The sequence below is a fragment of the Elaeis guineensis genome, chromosome 7, assembly GCF_000442705.2.
Source record: "Elaeis guineensis isolate ETL-2024a chromosome 7, EG11, whole genome shotgun sequence".
In the NCBI taxonomy this organism is placed as follows: domain Eukaryota; kingdom Viridiplantae; phylum Streptophyta; class Magnoliopsida; order Arecales; family Arecaceae; genus Elaeis; species Elaeis guineensis.
This window is the reverse complement of record NC_025999.2, coordinates 97,163,062-97,183,860: the sequence shown is the minus strand read 5'-3', so window position 1 is coordinate 97,183,860 and position 20,799 is coordinate 97,163,062. Positions and strand designations below refer to the sequence as shown.

The window sequence follows — 20,799 nt, the reverse complement described above, 5'->3', positions numbered from 1 at the left end:
TAAATCGAGAAGAAGTAGAAGCAAATTTTAGAAAGTAATAAAAAATTTATTTTCCATGTAAAGTAAATATTTTTGATTTTTTTATTTTGATTTTTTATTTTTTGGATTGTTATCAAACTGCTATTTTTTTATTTTTATTTTTTAAAAAATAAAAAATAAAAAAATATATTTTTTTAGGGGCTAATCAAATGGACCCTAAGGGAATTTTGAAAGAATGTCAATCTTTAATTAAGCACCAAGTTGGCCACTTCGGTCATAGCCAGGTTGGAACGGCCTGGCATCCGTTCTTTGTATCTTAAGTTTGAGGCCCTGCGCAATCGATTAAATGACGGAGATTTATCTCTCGACTCAGCGGGATGGGAGCTCTCATGGTTATGCCTAGAGAAAGTTACTACGCTGGTCACCCCACCCCCATTTTGTCTTACCAAAAAAAAAAACAAAATTAAGCACCAAATGCCAATGGCCAGAGGAAAGTGTATTTGTTTAGCAGACTGAACTTGTACTTGAGTCTATAAACTGAAGCACTAAGCAAGTAGATCTAAGCACACAGCCACTAGATTGAACACCACTAGAAGAATACCAATCTTGGATGGGATGCTTGGTTCTCATTCCAACCATTTGATTTGGAGGAGTCCTATTCTGATTCTGATTCTGAGGTAGAATAGGAATGGTCTGATCTACATAGAACTTAAGAGGTGCTTGATTTGCGATCGTAATCGAAATTGGAATAGAAATCGGAATGGCCAAATCCTCCGAAGTACTTGATTCGTGATCGAAATCTGAATTGAAGTTGGAATAAAAATTTGAATTCATATAGGAGAGTAGGGATGAATTCTATTTAGATTGAGCCATTCCCATCCCACTCTGAAATTGGAATTAGAATGGAACTCCTTCCAACTAAACAGTTGGAATGGGAGTCATTCATTCCGATTTTGATTTCAAACCCCCACTCCTCCCAACCAAGCACCCCTTCAATCCCTACTCTTTTCTATGGATTAAAATTTTTATTCCAATTCTAATTTCGATTTTGATTTTGGTCACGAATGAAGCACTTTAGGAGATTTGGTCATTTTAATTTTGATTCTAAACCATTTCGATTCCTTTGCCGATTTCGATTATGATCATGGACCAAGCACCTCCTAAAAGGACAGATTGAAGGATCAAGGATGTAGACTGAAGCACCAGGTTGCAAATCGGACACTTAGGATGTAGATCAAGGAGGTAAGAGCTATCAGTCTAGAACAAGGCTTTCAGTGGAACGGAACCCAAGGAAAACATTCATTAAAGATTAGTGACAGTCCCTAATTGAAGGCTGTCTCTTAAATTACTCAGCATATCGCGTCCATATATCAAATGTGCCAAAAGAACAAGAACTTAGGAAGTTGCCAATTCTTCCTCTCATTTCTTATATGACAATACATTGGGAAGGTTGAGGAACACTGCACTACTTACAAACTCAAGATACAGAGGAAAAACTAAACAAGAGATGCAGCAGCCTCATTACAGGATACATGGCAAAATTGCCATCAGCCATATGCAGTGCTGAAATAGCTCTTCGTAGCATTGGTGCACAGGATCTGCAGGACCTCACTGTTTGATGTGCCCACGCAGCGTGGTGTCTTGAACTGGCTCACTGCAGCACCAAGGCACAGGTAGTGGTCCAGAATTTTCTGAAAGGTCCCTCTTTCGACAACTCGTAACTCGAGTGCTCCAATGGCCTGCACCTTCCTTGAACTAACGTAGCCTGCGTCGACAAAGGCTCGGTCCAAGCAATCACAGCAGCTGTGCAACACATCATCACTGGCATCAGCATTCAACTCCCAGAAGATCACATAGTGTCCAGGGTCTGTTGACATGTCAACATAGCTTGTGAAGTCCACCAGCTCAAGCTTCTCTGCTGCCAAGAGCTTGGTGGCTTCTTCAACTGATAATTGGAGGTCCTTCTCAGTGTTTTTATCAATGTTGACTGTAAGAAGTAGGCCTCTCCGGCATATAAACTTAAGCTTTGGAGTGGAGTTGTGGAAGCCTGCTACTTTCACGACATCGCCGAGCCTGTAACGGTATAAACCTGCCATTTCCACAAGAATCATGCATCTGAAAGATGATGGCTGAACATTTCTACAGCAAGAAATGATCCAAGGAGAATTGTTAATGTGCTAAGTCTTCGCCGGTTCATTGGTGATAACCTTTCTAGAGCAAGTGTGATTAAATACTTCATTTATGGTCAAAATGCAGAGCAAGAAAAAGAAGAAGAAACAGGATGGCTGGAAGAGGAAAAGGGATTCTCAAATGATATTGTAGCCACATGTTGAAGAAATTTATCCACAATGCAACAATCTTCGGGTGACATGCTCGTGAAAAAACAATAAAACCAGATTTGTAAGGTTCAAGAGTTTGCAGAAATATGTCACATTAATGCAAAAGATTGCAGGCTGTATGAATCCAATTCAAGGCGGCAAGACCAAAATTTCAAACTCTGGAGTAACCAAGGAAATTGTGCGGAACCATCTCGATTAACATCAACCCTCAGGTTGTGTCCATGGTTGTCTTAGTGAGTGCTGACCCTCTCCTTTGAGAAGTGGCCAGCTCATATTTCTTCTTTTCTTTATTTTTGCTCTTTCCTCTAAAGCAATCTAGAGAGAAACAGTAAAATGAAGCAATATTATAATAGCTAACCATGTCCAGTTTTTTAGATTCATATGATAAAATAATGAAAAACACATATTTGCATGCGGTTGGTTCTAGTAAAATGTTATTAACTTGTGTTGAGTAGTTGATATTTATGCTTACATTAAGCAAGTCTATAAATGTAGCAAAACCAACGCATGACAGGTTTTTAATGACATATATTTGCTAGTTGTATCATTTCAATTCCAGTTAAAAGTAACTTTATGCGATTTAGAATCACAACAAGGATAGTTAAAACAATAGAAGGATGCTAGATTAGTTAGTCAATAAACAAACAACAAATAATGAAAACACTCATCAACTGACCATCCTCTAAACAAATACTTGTCTTTATTCTATCAAACCTGCTCCATACCTAACACTGACATAAACCACCGTCTTAATAACTTAATTGACTTGCCAAACACATCACTCCATTTAAAAAGACATGGTAAAAAAAAAAGGGCTACACTTGTGCACACTCCCCTCCCCCCCACCCTCCGCCAAAAAAAAAAAAAAAGGCTAGATGACACGTGGCAAGTTGACCGACTACTAAAAGATCACCATCATAATCCCTCCAGCACAGAATTTTTTCTCACCATGTTCTGGATGGTTGTAGGCTTGTAGCCTTAATTTATAAAAAAATATTCAGTAGATCAACCAAAAAATCTAGAATGAACTATCCATTTCCATAAGCTAAATGCTTCGAAGTTTATCATTCATCGCACCAGTAATTAGAAAGTTGTATTCTCTATATCCAAGATGGTGCAACAACTACAGAAGTCTATGGTTTACGTGATCAAATGGACCCAAAAATTAAAATACCAAAGTTTTAAAAGAAAGCCTCGAATTCCTTGCAATAATTAAAAGCCTCGTTTTCCTTGCAATAGTTGAAAAGTCTTCCCTTCGCCACAGGTCGTCTTCCTACCACCTTTTTCTCCCTCGTGGTTAACACTATTAAGTGCCTCTGCAGTTGAACAGAGACAGCATAAAGAAGTCCCAAGAAGAGGTGTAAGTGTTGGGAAAGAAGAAGTCAACAATCAATTAGCACAATTATAAATGTCTATCAAGCTTAACTGACGAGGAGAAATAAACAAACTACCAACTGCTTTCCCAACCAAATGATAGAATTTAGAAAATTTAAGGGCCGCTTCTTAGAAACAAAAAAGATAGTAAAGCGCCTGCGTCTCTGGAGTTATGCTGAAGTTGGTAAATCAATTTCAAATTAGATAACAACACGCACAACATTGTGAATGTTATGGTCTCATATTATCCGTCAAATTAAATCATCATTATCTTGTACTGGATCTAAAAGTATGGAAAAAGAAGACACACAAGACAGGCACATATATAAAGCAAGCATATTACCTGCAAAATTGGTGATGATGATTTCATACTCTTCACCAACCCTGACTTCTGTGAGACTCACTGGCTCTGATTCTGCATAGTGGATGGTGGAAGCACTTCTCTCCAACTCCTGCACCCTGGGATTCTCCCTGAGAGGAATAAATTCAAAATAGCCAATATCAGGGAGAACAGCAAAGGTTGTAGATTCAGGAGGCAATCTGGGGTCCACACTAGTGCCTATCCACCCTTCAGAAGATCCATATTCAGCACTTATCAATGGTAGGTTCCCTGCATAATGTCTTAGTTTCTTCAAATAAGGCTCCATTGATCCTGTCATGATTCCATACACATATTTAGCATTTGGCCAAAGCTCTGGAATCACACCATACCAGTTACTGAGACCCACGCATTTCTTGTATATCGTATCAGCCAGGTCAGGATTGGGGCTTAAGAGTCTAGAAACTGATTCGCGGATGGATGGAACAGTAATCCTGCTGGAGAGAACTCCTTCCCTGACATCTGTGCAAAGATCTTCCCAGACCTGCTCAAATGTTCGGAATGCATGAACAATGCTGTGGGCGAATGTCGAAGAAATGAACTGGACTTCATTCGAGTAGATTAGTCCACATAAGAGGTGACAGTACAAGGACTGATTGAAGTCGGAACCAAATATAACTGCATCAGGGCTGCAACATTGCGACTGGATATCCTTCATAGTGGATTTGAATTGTTCACTGCGATATACGTTTGTAGTGGCTGTCGCAGCGATGAGATCCCCTTTTGTTTTGAGCTGCTTGCTGCTGTAGATGAATTGTAGAGCTTTTCCATTCCGAATGGGAAATTCTCTTCAAGATTCAGAACATCCCATTGTTAGTCACACCTCACCATGAAGTTAAATGAAGATTAGCATGACAAATGAGAGGCCTGGTTTGAGAAGAATTGCGAGTGTCCGTATCAGGAAATGCAAGAAAGGGATCAGACTCCCTAATTTTGCCCAATAAACTAAAATTTTGCTTGCGAGTTGTCCCAGGAGGAGGTCCAGGGTTCAAATCCTGAGTCTTGCTCATAAAAAAGAATGTTGAAAAATAGCAAGGGAGAGTGTTTCTCAAGGATTGATTTGCGATTTCACTCTAAAAGTCAGAGAATGCATGCTTGGCTTGGTTTGGTTGCTGAAAACTGAGGAAATAAATAAAAATTAATATTGGACTTAAAAAGGGTTTCCTGTCCCTTGTTATCACAGCCTTCGGTATTCTATTATACAGAAGAGTTCATCCTAATGAAATATAGATCAACAGCCATTGGTATACCAGAAAACTAGAGAAGAGTTACCAGAAGGCCGCTAAATGTAGACATCCAAACTTAGTTTCATCCAGGTATTAAACATTAGATTGGGCAGCATGTCAAAGGTCTAGATCAACTGAAAAGAAATGGTTTTCAGCATACAAGGGATAAAAGTGTTTAAACGTAAGTTGCAAAAATAGGATTAATGAAAGCATCCAGCAGATGTACCAAAGCTTTCTTCACCAGAACACAAACCAACACAGAGTTGGGGGCCAAAAAAAAAACACACACACTTTTCAGTAAGGATTACACAAAAAATTGACATGATACTTTGGAAGACATGCACATTAATGGAACAATAAACTGAAGGAATATGACAACTTCAAATACACAGTCAAACCCTCAATTTGCTATCAAAAATAATAAGACCCATGATGCTTCCATAATAAAACAGTTACAGGAATTAAATAGAAATGCCAGCTGAAAAGATAAAAAACCGAAAAATGTATTTTGAAAGAACATTGAATTAAAATATCTGATGTAAATACCCTTAAAACCTTGAGGACAGATGAATGCTTTATAACAATGTAACGAAGTGAAATAAGACCCACGTTTAGGAAGATTAGGTTTGTACCTGTTTCTCAAAGCAAATGATAACCGATATATCTGCATTGTGGAATGGACCAATTCCTCATTGAACAGCAAAAGTTTTCGCTTTCCTTGTGTAGTGCCAGAACTATAGTGAGGAAAAATAGGGGGTTAAAAAAGAACAACAACTATTAGCATGCCAAACATATTTCCCATGGGGAGTAGGCCAAAGAAAGCATCCAAAAAGTACCTCAATGATATGGATGTAACCGGCTTTCCTGTGAGAATGGGTGAAGCATCTCCATCAGCAATTCTCTTGATGTAAGGTTCGAGATCCTTGTGAGTAACCAATGGAACACAGGCTTTAAAAGTCTCAGGATCAGTTCTCCCTCCAAGTCCCAGATTCTGCAAGTACTCTGCCTGGCCATTCTCCTCGAGTATCCTTCGAAGGGTCTCTCTCTGAACCCTCCCAGCCTCCTTGGTCAAAGCTTCAAATTCCTCTATCACACCCTCAATATCGAATTCCCTATTTTTCTCCAACATCCTAAGAGCTTCTTGATTACTGTAGAAGAAGTTACAGTACGCGGCCCAGCCGAAGCTCGACCTTTAGGATCCTGTCAAGGAAAATGGAAGACTTCAAGCGATAAGCATTGCCAAATATAAAAATAACTGTAATTGACATCACCAATAGACTGCCGTGTGGGCACCTCCCGCTTTCATCATCATCATCATCAAAAGAACAAAAAAAAAAAAAAAGGTTATTGGCGTGAAGAAACTGAATAAGGCATCATAGAGAAAAAAGAGATTTTCTAAGTTTTACAGGAAGCATTATCGTTAAAGAAAGTAATAGATTGGACAGAAGCTACAAATACGTACCACAAAATGAGACTAAAGTCATCTAATCAAGTAAAAAATGATCAAAATTCAAAAATAAAAAAGCAACAAAATTGTCCACCTAGAAAATGAAAACAGAATCGGAGAGAAAAAAGATAGAGCGTCGTATGTCCTCACTGAGGATCCAAAACTCAAAGAAAACTTTATGCTACAATGAAGAAAAAAACGTCGTAGATCTTTCGAACTGCGAGCAAGTTGATGACAGAATTGGAACGGAGAAAAAGGGAGGAAAAGAAAACTGAATTACGGCTACGAAACGAGATTCCACCAAAAATCATCAAACAGAAAAAGGAGAGCCGCGATTTTTTAAACAGAAGCCACATCGTCTCCTAATGAGATAACAAATTTACTGAACGAAAATAACTCACCGTAATTAACGAAAACCTTGCAGAAGATATCTACCCACATCAACAGAGACAAAGCATGAACTTTTTTGCTTCGATGTAAGCAGGATGTAATCTTTTACACAGCAACCACGATATCTTTTAAAGAAAGAAGGAATCTACTCGCGAAAAACAATGGTATGTGTCAAATCGTTCAAAAGAAAAACTATGGGAAAAGTTTGTCTCTTTCGAATGCTTAGTTCAAAGCGAAGTGGAAACGATTCGTTCGCTCCATCTGGACTGCGAGCAATCCGAGGCAACAAGAGGTGCGGCTCCGTGAGCTAAGCTCTCTCAGCCCGTATTCTCCGGACTGGAGTCAGCGAAGAATCACAGGGACTCCTCGATTCTATGCCGACTTCCTTCCAAACGGAGTCCAAACAGAGAACAAGACAAGGAACAGAGATTTCATAAGCATCTACCGTCCGTTCGCGTGGCACTGGAACTGTGGAACTCAACACGCCTACGAAGCGAGCGAGCGAGGGAGCTTGTCGGATTTGGGGAAGATTTTTCTCTTTTGGGGAAGCTTTCAGGAGGGAAGCGGCAATATAATGCCATAGGACGGAGATCCGTGACGACCGTTAAGTTTCATCCGGAGTTGCCTCTGAACATTACAAGAATTGCGAGAATACCAATCTTCGGTTGGGGGCAACTTACGTCTCGGGTGACGTGGATGTTTTTTTAATCGCGGTTGCAAATCACGGATACCAGGTACCGTCGCCGGTGGGATACTGGATAGTGTCATCCAGTGGCGATAGCGTAAGCCGGGATACGGAGAGCTTCTGTTGGAGGTTGGATTCTTCTCTTCCGGCAATAAAGATGCTGCATATCCGAGGAGACTGCCCCAGATACGGAAACATTGTAATTTTGTGAATTCTCATTGATGGCAGGTGAACGTAATTATATCCTTATTTAATTTATTCAATAATAAATAATAAATTTTTATCCTTACATAAACATTCAAAATCATTTTAATGAATAATCCATAACATACTCTTCCGTTTAAATTCTTCATCCATAGGTGTCAATATGTGATTGATTGTAATGAATTACAATATCTTCTAATTTATATAAGTTAAGAATTGAATAGGCCATAATATCATTTGTCATAATACAAGATTTTATCTAAAAAAAATAATTAGAAAGATATGATTCTGATCCTTGAATTTTTTTATAAGTATCCAAAATTTTTTCAATAATAATTGATATAAAATTAAATATATATCTATATAATAGTATCAGAGCCGATTTATAACTCATGTAGATTAGGAAATGTTGCAATACAAATTTATTGAGATTGATCATAAACTGATCATGATATTTATGAATAGATTTGTATGAATTTAGACTATTAATTTGGCAAAGATGCTAGAGCTTAAATATGGAGAGTATGTGAGGATTCGTGAAGATACGTATTCAATCTCATATTTATTGTTTGTTGGAAAGAATTTGAATACTTACATAGGATCAAAAAATTTAAATAATATCTTTCAATTAATTTTTTTTAGATGAGATTTTAAATTGAGACACATGAAATACAATTCTATAAAATATTTATGCAATTTGGGTTGTTAAAAGATAATTTGTTGCCACGTCGAGACTCCCTATACTTATATCAACAGTGGCTCGTAAATAGAGGACCTGAGAAGAGCTCAGCTTCATCTTGCAATTCTTTTTTATATATATATTTTTTATTATTTGAAAGTGGGGCGGGGGATTTAGACTCAGATTACTTTTGATTTAAAAATTATTGAATGATTAGTTCCAAATCATTTGAAAAGGAGGTTATATTGGCCCAAGGATATTTTTAGTTTCAAATCAAACCACGGGATGGAATAGCTTTGCTTGCACGAGGGAATAGGAGTTTCTGTTTAGCTAAGATAAAATATGCCATTTGAAACTGTATAAAGGAAGCAATGATTGGGATCTACCCAACTAACTGCCTCCAAGAAATGCTTAACATCAAACTTGCTAATTATAAGAGACATAACGCTAGACATGTGAATATGGATATTAGTTTGTAGGACATCTACATCAGTCTGACTGTTATTTTTTATTTCTTTATAATCCAAACTTTTTTCCCCACTATCAAGGAGTTGTGATAGAAGGCGACTAAATTTAATATTGGGTGCGATAAATGCAAAAGAAGGTAGTGTGTGCTGGTCAGCATTAATGCCTTTCCACAAGTACTAAATGATCAGACTCTCCCTCAAACAAGTATTACCTGTCTACGTACGTAGACAAACGAGGGGTTTTTAAGGAAAAAGGACGCCAAGTTTTTAGGAATCTTGATGATGGAGGATTTATGGACTTTCATATATACTCTAAGTTCTTCAAATGTGTATCCTTTCTTCACATAATCAAAAGATGATGGTGGATATTCTCATCTCCTCCCCCCTCCCCCTTTCCTCTCGCACAGGGATTTCAATATTTTGCAAAAACAATGGAAATGCCAAACATTTGAAAGCATCTGCTTTCATCCAAACAGGTAGGTGCTGGAATCGCACACATAAGCAAACCGGTTGTCCAGATATGCCTTATATTTGATTTGAAAAGTACTGTTCTAAGTGGTGAAATATTTAACAATAATAATGTTAAAATGAACTATATGGACTTTAGACGTGCTCATTGCAATGATAATAAAAATTAATATTTTTAATATTGAAATTTAGTGATGGTTATAAAAATTTTAGAAAAGCTACATTGATATCTCGACTGGTGAACATCCATTCTATTCTAACTTTTGGTATCCATACAACAAAACTACATTCTTCGTGTTCATTTGTCGTGCATCTATTTTTCTAATAAACATTTGTCATGTACCTAATATATTCAAATGTTATGAGGCATTTTTTAAAAAAAAATAGTTATCACGTGTCTAAGAAGTTTGAATTTTATGAAGTGAATATAGCAATAGTCTTAGTTGGCATTTATCACATGTTGTGATATTGGTGGAATTGAGGACATGATGAATGGAGCCAAAGCTCATTCCTTCTTTTTTTTTAGGGAAAAGCTCATATCTCTTTGAACTGCATCACCTGGAAGCCCCATGCTTCACAAATCACATTTGTGTGCATCAGCCTTACTCCGCCATATACAGCAGATAATCATAGCATATTCTCATGAGAACACAACATTTTAATATATGCATTATCCTCTTAAAAAACCAACACTCCTTCTGAAAAAAAAAAATCCGGAACCATCAGCAAACCTTCTAATGATTATAACAAACATAATTTATTTCAAAAATTTTTTTCAGATTTTCATTATCAAATAATTATTGAAAAAATGGTTGTTATAATAGCGCAGCAAAGAAAAAATAACAAGCATTAATAGAAAAATACTGTAAATATCTTTCTTTTTATTTTTATTAGATAGAATAATATATTGTATTGACCGTATAATTATTTTTATAAGAAATTTTGAAGGAACAAATATGTTTGTAAAATAGTATTTTATTCAAAAAAAGTACAAGCATAATTGCCGTTATCTATACGATAACAGTATATTTAGCCAAAAAAAAAAAAAAGAAATAATAAAAAAATATCATATTTTTATGTTATTTATTTCAATAAGATAACTAGAGCAGCCGAAACTATTATAAGGACTACCATACGTCATTTAAAGCCATGTCTGGGCCTTGCTTCCTGGATAGTTATCCAAACATATAATTAGCATGCTTTCCTCTTGAAACACATGCTTTTGCCAACACCCACATGCAGCCCCATCACTCGCGCCGGTAACAGCGTGATGATGATTTCAAATATTAGTCCTTAATCATGATATTATGACAGCCATTGAAATGGTTACAGAAGAGATCTGTCAAGTTATGTACAAAAGATGGTTTTCTAATAACACTGTTACCCAGACTTTGTTAAGTTGCAATTAATGTTATGTGACAAGAGTAATGGTCAATCTACCATCTAAATATAAAGCAAATAAAATAATTTCTCAAATTCAAATTTTTATGAAAAATGAAAATTCTTTTCTTCACTGTTATTTCCAGTTATAAAGAAAAATAATGATACAAAATTGTTTTTAGACATTTTTAGACAGATATTCGGTATTAGAGGGTGATAGCATGCAAAGCTAGTAAGTTTTGTTATTGATATAAAAGATTTGGCTTTGATCTTGTCTTTAATATATTTTTTATGATCTTAATAAACTGTTAATAAATTTTCTCTGTTTTTTGAAAAATTAAAAGAAGCTTTGCCTGTATTATAATGGTATGTAGTCTGATTGCATATGATTATTATGAAAGGCATGCAATGATGATCCTTCCCAGATAGAACAATTAAGGGTTGTATCTTTCATGCAAACAAATAATCCGTTTTCATTTGCGCAAATTATTGTTGGTTGAACAAAGGAGTCCAAAATATTTTAAAAATATGTGCATGCTGGGACTTAATGGTCGACATCGTAAAAAAAGATTAATTATTTTTTCTGACGTGAAAGATACAACCCAAACCTCCTCGGTGCTAATTTTTTTGTGCCGACCATCTAATTAGCCATTAATTTGCGAGACCGGGCAATGTAATTTGAAAATAGTGGGTCCCCACACATGGAGGCATTGATTGAAGCGACAGCCCCATGCAGCATGCTCGTGAAGAGCCATTGTTCCGCCATGGTCTGTTTTTTTGTTATAGATTGTCTGTGAGATCCCATCCCTTGTGACAGTGAACGCTGTGTATATTTTCTGTGCCCGAACCAGAAATTGTCGCATTTACTTTCCAACAAGCTACAAAATTATGTTTGTTTCAAAATAGGAGCCAGTTATCTAGGTATAAAAAGGATTTAAACTAAAGTCGTTGGGTAGCAGCAAGAGTCCAACATCTTGGCGCCCAAACTATGCAAGTTTTTTGATTACTTACGATCCATGTACTATTATGACAGGTTACCATGTGCAAGTAAAACCTTCCTAAGTATGCCCAACAATTGCAATGATGGCAATTTTATGAAATTAAGATCAAATATCCACAGCACAGTCTGCATGGCTTCTGTCCCAAAGCATACCTATGAGCTTTATGTGATCCCAGAGGAAGTTTTTTTTTTTTTTTTTTTTTTGGTAGGAAGCAACAAAGCTATATTACACCAACAAAAGCAGATATATAGTGTTGCTATGGCCCCACATACATTGCTAAAAAAAGGAAAAGTGAGCACACTGCAAAAGCCAATAAGTCCTGATATATACATTGGGGAGTAGTGCATGAAAGCCTGTTATCAAATGTAAGTATGCAAGAGGAACTTTAACAGGAATACCCTGAATATACCATGTGATGATTTGTATTCTGCAAAGACACTGGCACATATAGACCGCCGTGATGAGTGATCTTCTGCATTTGCCAGCAGAAAACCAGCTTCAAGTAGATAAGTGAAGGAGTATGAATATACAACAGCAACATTAACAGCATAAAAACAACCAACGACTGAAATTAAAACCTGCATCCAAAAAGAATAGTTAGTCGACCATAAAATTTATCTTTTCTCCTTCTTCTTTTTTTCCCTTTTTTGTTTTTCTTTCTTTCTTTGCCTTTTCTTTTTCTTCTTCTTTTCCTTCTGATATTCTTTTTCGCTCTTCATTTCTACTTTCCCTTTCTTTTGTTTTGTATTTTCCTTAATTTTCTCAGCATCTCTGTTGTTGTCCCATGCTCCCCTTGTCTCTTTATACGTAGAAGAAAAACACTTTGAGAAATGCCCGGAAGTTATGCGGAATATTACCCAGAATATTTTTAGGGTACGTAATATTTAAATCACCTTAATAACAAAACATCAACGTTATGCTAATGAAAAGTTGTTAATAGTTAGAATCTTGCAGATCAAAGTTGCAAGTCTTCAATAACTTTTAATTGAGAAGTGCTCTCTTTCTAAGAATTATGAGAGAGACTTTTTTTTAAAAAAATATAGGATTGATTTGGATAAGTGCTCTTCCTAATTATTATGAGACAGACTTTTTTGTTTTCATATAGAATTAGGATGGGAGTCATCTTCACTGAAACGGAGGGGGCTCCAGCTACCTATCAAGATTGAGAGAAAAAAAGTTAAATGCAACCATTGGAATTCAGCATGCATTAGGTTTTTTTAAAGAAAAAGAGTTTTGATTCAGTTCAAGATTGTAGCCAATCAATTCTGCTGCTCTTCAAGTGTGCTTGTTACTAAATTTTTTTCCATCAAATGAAGACAAGACAAATGAAGACAAGACAAAGACAATTTTAAATTACAGGCATCTTAAACGAATATGGAGCGCAGGGCCATGGCGAGGGCTCGTTTGGGATTGTCCCACTTCCAAGGCGAGCAGGGCCAGCGCATTGAAAACGACCAAAAACCGGGGCGTGAAAAAGAGACATGTACGGCGGTATGATCGTCTCCATCAGCCTTCTATTTGACGACTTTTGACGTTTATCCGTAGGGAACTAGACCCGGTCAGAGATCCGCCCTCTTCCGCCCTTTCCTGGATCCATCACCATTTATCCGCAAGGGCGCATTTAATTTATAATCAATCCAAATCAGAATAAATAAAAAAAGATGCAGCGACATTTTTTTAAATTTCACACACTTATATTTAGATCTCTAAAAAAATCAAAATAGATCCCAAAATTTTATAAACACTACAAAGAATCCCTGCTGCCACTTTTCATTAGGGTATGTAACGATGCAAGTGTCACATAAGAAATTAAATCTTATAAAATATTTTAAATTTTTTTTTAAATTTTTTTTAATTTTAATACAAAATAGAGTAGAGAGAAAGAAGAATCATATGACATATACATGATCATCATCTTTTTTTAATTTTTTAGTCATATTTTTTGTTCTCCATTCTTTACAAAGAAGTGAGAAAAAAGATGAAAAGAGAGAAAGAAGTATAGATCGGACGGAAAAAAGAACCATGCAGAAGATAGAAAGAAGAGCATAAATCAAAGAGAGAGAAGAACTTAGATCATAATAACTTCGATTAGTAGCAGCTATGCCTCCACCTAATGCTCCAACCAAAATACTATAATATATTATAATTATGGGTTGAGCGCATCCATGAGGATCTCATGGGCTACGGCTAATCATGATTGAAGATTTTTTGGCTGCTCTATTTTTGAGGTAACGAACCTCTTCATTTCCCTTTGATCTTTTATTATCCATAGCCCTCCCATTTCTTTAATTTTCTAATACAGAAAAAGAAGAATATGATGTAAGTTTTATCAATGGTATAATCTCCCACCATCACCATATACAAAAGACCTCATAAATAAACTAATTCAAAAAAATAAGAACCTAAAGGCCAAGCTTCGTGTCTACGGAGGATGGAAAAATTATTTGGTATGGTATCTATGTGCTTCATGTGTATTTGTTAGCACACTTTTGACATTGAAGTAGACTATTGGAGATGAAGATCTGAAGCCGTTCAATCTATACAAAATAGTTATCAGGGGAGGCACAAACTATAATATTTTGAAATTTTTGGGATTCTAGTACTCTTTAGCATAATTTTGGGGGCTTAACGCATGTAGTCAAAATTTTTGGGATCTTTATATAACCCATTTTATTAAGAAATAAATGGGTGTATTTACTTTTTAGTATCTTAGATATCATGATACGTTCTTTTCTATGGTCAATAACAACACTGGAAAATATATTTCAATAGATATCGCAATAGTGAATAACTTGTCTATGCAATAGAGAAATATATACATCCATAAATATCATTTCTACATGTAATCCATACAATCACTTGTATATATATATCCATACATATTCGTATAATTATCATTTTTATTTGTAGTCCATATAAATATCCATATACAATCATACATATTAAGGCACTGAACAACAACTGTCAACAATCCATACAATATCTGTATATATTTATACACATTCACATGATTATCATTTATGTTTATAGTCCATACAATCATGACCTATACACATCCACACATATTCACATGATCATCAATATACATCCATACAACCCAAACTTTCATTCGTACCCATTCAATCAGTTGTATAATTTAAACGATTATCATTTCCACCGTACACAAATATATATTCGATTGTATCAATGTATCGGCTATATTTCAAACATATTTTTAATTGAAAAGTTGGCAAAAGCTAGCAATGTATTAGTCAACACGTTCAGAGCAACATAAAATAAAGTTCTGTATATGTTTCAGTTATTAAACAATAAAAAAATGTATAATTGTATCTATCATTGAACAAAACAAAGCTATATATCATTCCACATGCTCAAAGCAATATCAAAAAGCTTTGTACATGTATCAGCATATAAATAATAAAAACCTATGTATCAGCTATATATCCCCCCATACAATGAATCTATACATGTATTAGCACATAAACATCTTCAAAAATAAACAATACTGAACACATCAAGAAAAGTAGGACAAAATGTGATGTCAAGATCTCCAATGGGATCATTGGGTTGGTGTTGGTGCTGCTGATGCTAGTACTACTGATGCTGCTGCTACTACTGTTGGTGGTGGTATCGGGGCTAATACTATTGCTCCTTGTTTAGTCTTTGTTGCTATCTAAAAATGCAAATAAAATATGTCTGATTTTATGAATTTGATAAGAGCTTTTACAAAAAAATATATATATATTTTTTATTATCTTTCTTGAACTTTTTTTTTCTTGATGTACCATCAGATGGAGTGCTCTTTTGTTTAGGTATAAGTACCCCTTTCTTAGAAGCTTCTTTCGTAGGGGATTTATTCTTTTTAGGATCTTTGCAAGTCCTAGCATTGTACCCCTACTACTTATAGTTGCTACATCTAAGAGTGTCTCTAGTCTTTCTTATCTTATGAGAATCCTACATCTCATCCTCTTTCCTTCTTCTTGACTTTTTTGACCTATCAGGAGGTCTCTTATATATAGGTGCATCTAGTGGCTCAAAAGAAAAGGACTCCAATGATTGCATTCCAAATACAGAATTGATAACAACCTTGTATACTCTCATGAAAAACTTTTTGGTATACTAATGATCTATATATTGCTCATCAACTTCTTTCTTAGAGAATATGATTGTTGCCGCTATACATGACAGCATGATATACCAATCAACTCAAACTTTCTGTACTCACAAATTTTTTTCTCAAGATCAACAATATAGGTACAATCATAATGGTCGACCACAAAGCTATTGTCTCTATCTCACGTGATATAGCACTGCATGGCCTGTAGCTATGCTAACTCAACTTTCTTTTGAATCTTAAGATATATAGGACCATTGTACTTTCAAACAGCTTACCTCTTTGCCCAAAATCTCTACATCAGAAGCCTTCTAATGATCTTCGAATAAGTGATAATTGGCTTGCCCCTGACTTCCAGGATGTAATTATTAAATGGTTCAATAACTAAATCATCAACAAACTCCTTAAACAATTCATCATCCTCCTCATCATAATCTAAGAAGTCATTCAAGGGTTGACTATGATCACTGTCAGAACTAATTATGTCATATCTTTCTTCATCCATAGATCTTTCATTAGGCCTTCTATCTTGTTCTTGCTACTGCCCCTGCTCCTGCTCCTGATCATGCCTCTGTTGCTGCCCTTGCTTCTGATCCAACCCTTGTGCTGCCCCTACTCCTCCTCTTGTTGCTCTGTAGCTGCCTCATCAATATCTTAGATGGATGATAGTACAAGGAGTGGCTCTACTGTATCCAAATCAATCTCATCGATTATATGTTGTACATAAATTGCTATTTTCCTCTCCCCCTTATAAATGCCAATATTTGAAGCACATTTTGATCAGTGTATAGAGGCTTTAAATTGTTAGAGCCCTTTCAAATTCGTTAAAAAGAACTGAGGGCATTTTAATTATTACTCCTTTTCAGGCAGTTGGGACTCTTTGTTATATTTATAAAGTTTTGGAATCTATTTTAAACCTTTTTTATTTTAGGATCCAAATGTAAATAAGTCAAACATTAAAAAATATCTATGTATTTCTTTCTAAATGAAAATAAAAAATAAAATAATTATATTTCTCAATATATTTATGATCAAAATCAAAATCAAAATAAAATTTAAATATAAAAAATTTAAATTTAAATTTTAGATAATTAAAATATTTTTATTTTTTTAATAATTAAAATGAATATGAATCTTCCTTCAACTAAACAATTAGAAGGAGAATCGCTTATTACTATTTTCATTTCAGAGTCTCTCTCTCTCTCTCTCTCTCTCTCTCAGTCATCGTATAGTGGACATCGCTGACATCCATGCTTTGTGCCTTCTGCGCCTTGTTCTCTCTCTTGGTCATTTTGTAGTGGATGTCTCTAGGATCCTTGCTTCATGCCTTTTGCCGTACCTTTGGCCTTATTATTTATCAGCAAATCTCTCTCTCTCTCCCTCCCTGACTTTTTCGGTCATTCTGTAGGGATGTCTCTAGTACGATTCTGTTTGTGCCCAAAATCTTGAGCGTATAAATTGACGTGATTATGAGCATTGGTTGGTCTAATACTAAAGCATACTAATGATTAAGTATTATAATTGACATCCTAAAATAATAAATAATGATAATTATATCATATATCATACTTTTCTCTTTCACTTTCTCTTTTTTTTTTTTTTTTTTTTGATTCCATATGTTGATTGAGATCTCGAAATATTTTTTTCCCCATAATTTCACAACTTAATATCTCAAGTGATCTCATTTAGTTGATCCCGTCTATGTTACATCTAGCCCGTTTTTCTTGACAGGCCTTTTTTGCAAACAACTCCAACATATGTCAAGGTCTGATTGGTGACGCTGGTCCAATAGAAATGGCGTTACACTGTCCACGTCTTTCGAAATCAGAGCGTCCAATGAGATTAAAAACTAATCATAATTAAAAACTACCCATCATTGCAAATTAAAACTGCACCATCCACCTTGACCTTGAGGCAGCCTTGCGAACCTGCGTGCCCCATGACCATACTCTTCGGATCGGATCCAATCTAGACCCCCACGAATTGCATGCATGCCCATGCACATGCATATATATGAAGGCGACTCACAAGATCCCGTTAATTGTTCTCTCAACCCGAGACTTTAGTGGGATTTAGCCGTAATTGATCCTTAATGCTGTTTATGCTGTAGTCATGCCTAATGGCAAGGGAATCAAGCTGGTTCTCGAAATCTTCATCAATCTGATAAGAAATCAGAAAAATCCTTTATGATTATAGATGATCAAAATGATTCTCCAAATCTTCATAAATTTGGAAACGGTTCTCTACCTCTTCATCAACTTGGCAAGAAATCGTAAAAATCTGCTATGACTACATGCATGACTGTTATAGCAACTTAGGAGATTTTTTCCTCTTGTATAATTTTTATTTAAGTTTTGAATGTAATATTTTTTCTAAACTTAATGATATGTAGAGTCATGTACTGTTCTTTTAAATAAAATGACATAATTCTCATATTGTGATTGAGTCGTCAAAAGTCTAGTATCTTCCACTTTTATATATGTTGACGCTCCCACATTTATCAAGAAATAATAAATAAAAAAAAAACTCTAAAATGCAGGGACAACCTAAAAGATGAGCCATTCCACTTAAGGCCCCATCCATAGATCCAAGAACCTTTGTGGTGTAAATAGCACACCATAAATTCTAATGTAGCATTTAATAGTAGCTATCAAAAGATGAATGACCATCAAACAAGGTACATCATGCATGACATGCAAGGGCACCTTGTTTAATGGTAGTCCATCTTCTGATGGCATCCATCAAGTGCTGCACGGGATTTTGTAGTGTTAACCGCACACCACAGGGATCTGTTCTCCTATTTATACTATTTTTATTTTTTAATTTTTTCATATAGAGGATTGGAATACGTAGTGTGTCAAAACTTCACTAGTATCTTGGGTAGCTAGATCCGCAAAATCCGTCTAAATTGAGAGTAGAAAAGCTTTATATAATGGTTTCATAAGGAATCATGACTAAGCATAATATAGGCTAATTTGTTGAAAATTATAAACTAACATGCATGGTTGCTACTTGATTAATTAAGTGTTCGAAAGGTGGATCCAGATTTGGTCAACCACATGATTTGAATGATAGGGACCTCATAGCGGCTAAGACATACTATTAGATATTACGAAGATTAAATACCTAACACCAGAGAATATTGCTTCATCCTATGGACGTACGTGAGCCGCCCTTCTTGAAGACTCGTTTAAAAACCTAACAACTCCCACAAACGGAGTCGTCAAAAAAAAGGGAACCATGGGAATGTATATGTTGGTCAGATCACATGAAGCCACGTTCCAACAGCCAAGCTTGTCATTGTGGGAAACCTAGAGAGTAGAGACCACCGGTAAAACGACACATGCAATTAAGGGACTGAAAAGTACTCACAATTAATTGCTTAAGTCATCAAAATGGAAAAAAATTGTACCAAAAAAAAATAAAATAAAAGCATCCCTCTAGAACATGCAATAACATATGAACCTATTCTTTGCTTAGTAATTAGAGGTTTTGTTGCATTTTGAATGGTGTGTTTCCAAGTTTTGAAACCTAGCTACGTACATAATTATAGTGTATGTGAATGACTCTCCTAATTGACCTTTTACCCAAAAAAAAAAAAAAAAATGAGCTTCTTAATTCCCTTTCTGTTAAAAAGAAAAAAAAAATTATGATAAGATCTTAAAAAGTTATAAGAAGTGCATTCTCTAATAAAACCAATTATCAATAATAGTCCTCTACTACGTTTTTGTAGCTTCTAAATTGTCAGGCATTTCTTGCTATTTTCCTTTCTTAATTATGTGCTGTAACAGCTACCACCTTCCTTTCTTATGTTTTGTAATTGGCACCACTTTCTATCTAAAATAAATAATCTAGTTTTTCTATAACTAGAACTTTTTGAGAAGCTTTAGTTAGTAAAATAACAAATTTCAACGGATTTCATAATTCAAATCCTTCACAACCTTTGTCACCAGTGCTAAGTTGGCATGCCTTGATATATATATGTTGGGATTTTTAGATGGGAGGTGAGCATAAATTTAGATTGTGATCCGTTCGAGGACCTATTGATTTTAAGAGAACAGTGATCTAGGTGGATGGTGCCCCCAAGTTATTTTAACAAAATGAAGAAGGGGGGAGAAAAAACACATTTGAGTTCACGGAAACTAGTCATGTAGTAGCTTTATTTGCTGCTGACCTATAACCTTTCTTGTAGTGACAGGCAAAATTAAATCATGCCGACAAGCTCCTTTTTTTCCCAAAAAAAAAAAAAAAAAAAAAAAAATACGTTGAGATTTCGATTGCACAAACTTAAATCTCAATGTATCTCAGAAGAAAGATTTTGATAGACAGAGGTGATTGAATGCCACATCTATATGACAAAAAATTCCTTTCACTCCCTATAATTTTCCTTAATAAGAATTGTATTATGAAATCATTGCGCTTTTTCTGTATATTGATTGAACAAAAATACTGGAACATCATGGAAGTCTCAACCTAAAAATGTCATACATCAAGTGTGAAACTGTTCAACTGAACCCATAGTTACTGTGTTAAATTTTGACTACAGCTGATGTACCAGCGTTAGGTGTACGCCATGTGAGTTTTGATATATATGTTGCCATTAGCAGAGCTCATGCACCCTGATGTTTATTTCCCGACCTCGTTCGCAAAGGTCAAGGCTCCAGGGA

The 20,799-nt window shown here is 35.5% G+C and overlaps 1 protein-coding gene across 4 annotated transcripts; it reads right to left on the bottom strand.

The window, feature by feature from the left end:
• Positions 1-1,260: 1,260 nt before the first annotated feature.
• Positions 1,261-7,693, bottom strand: LOC140859069 (jasmonoyl--L-amino acid synthetase JAR4-like). 4 transcript variants are annotated; one of them, XM_073260407.1, is made up of 6 exons: positions 7,146-7,685; positions 6,569-6,596; positions 6,134-6,497; positions 5,930-6,031; positions 4,036-4,859; positions 1,261-2,068 (listed from the first exon to the last, which is right to left on the bottom strand). In XM_073260407.1, the coding sequence occupies exons 3-6, from the start codon at positions 6,424-6,426 to the stop codon at positions 1,527-1,529; spliced, it is 1,761 nt and encodes a 586-aa protein (XP_073116508.1). In that variant the 5' UTR covers positions 6,427-6,497; positions 6,569-6,596; positions 7,146-7,685; the 3' UTR covers positions 1,261-1,526. The 4 variants fall into 4 exon arrangements, with proteins under 4 accessions (XP_073116508.1, XP_073116509.1, XP_073116506.1 ...); XM_073260408.1 differs by lacking the exon at positions 6,569-6,596 and having other exon boundaries at positions 7,580-7,693; XM_073260405.1 differs by having other exon boundaries at positions 6,134-6,596.
• Positions 7,694-20,799: the final 13,106 nt, after the last annotated feature.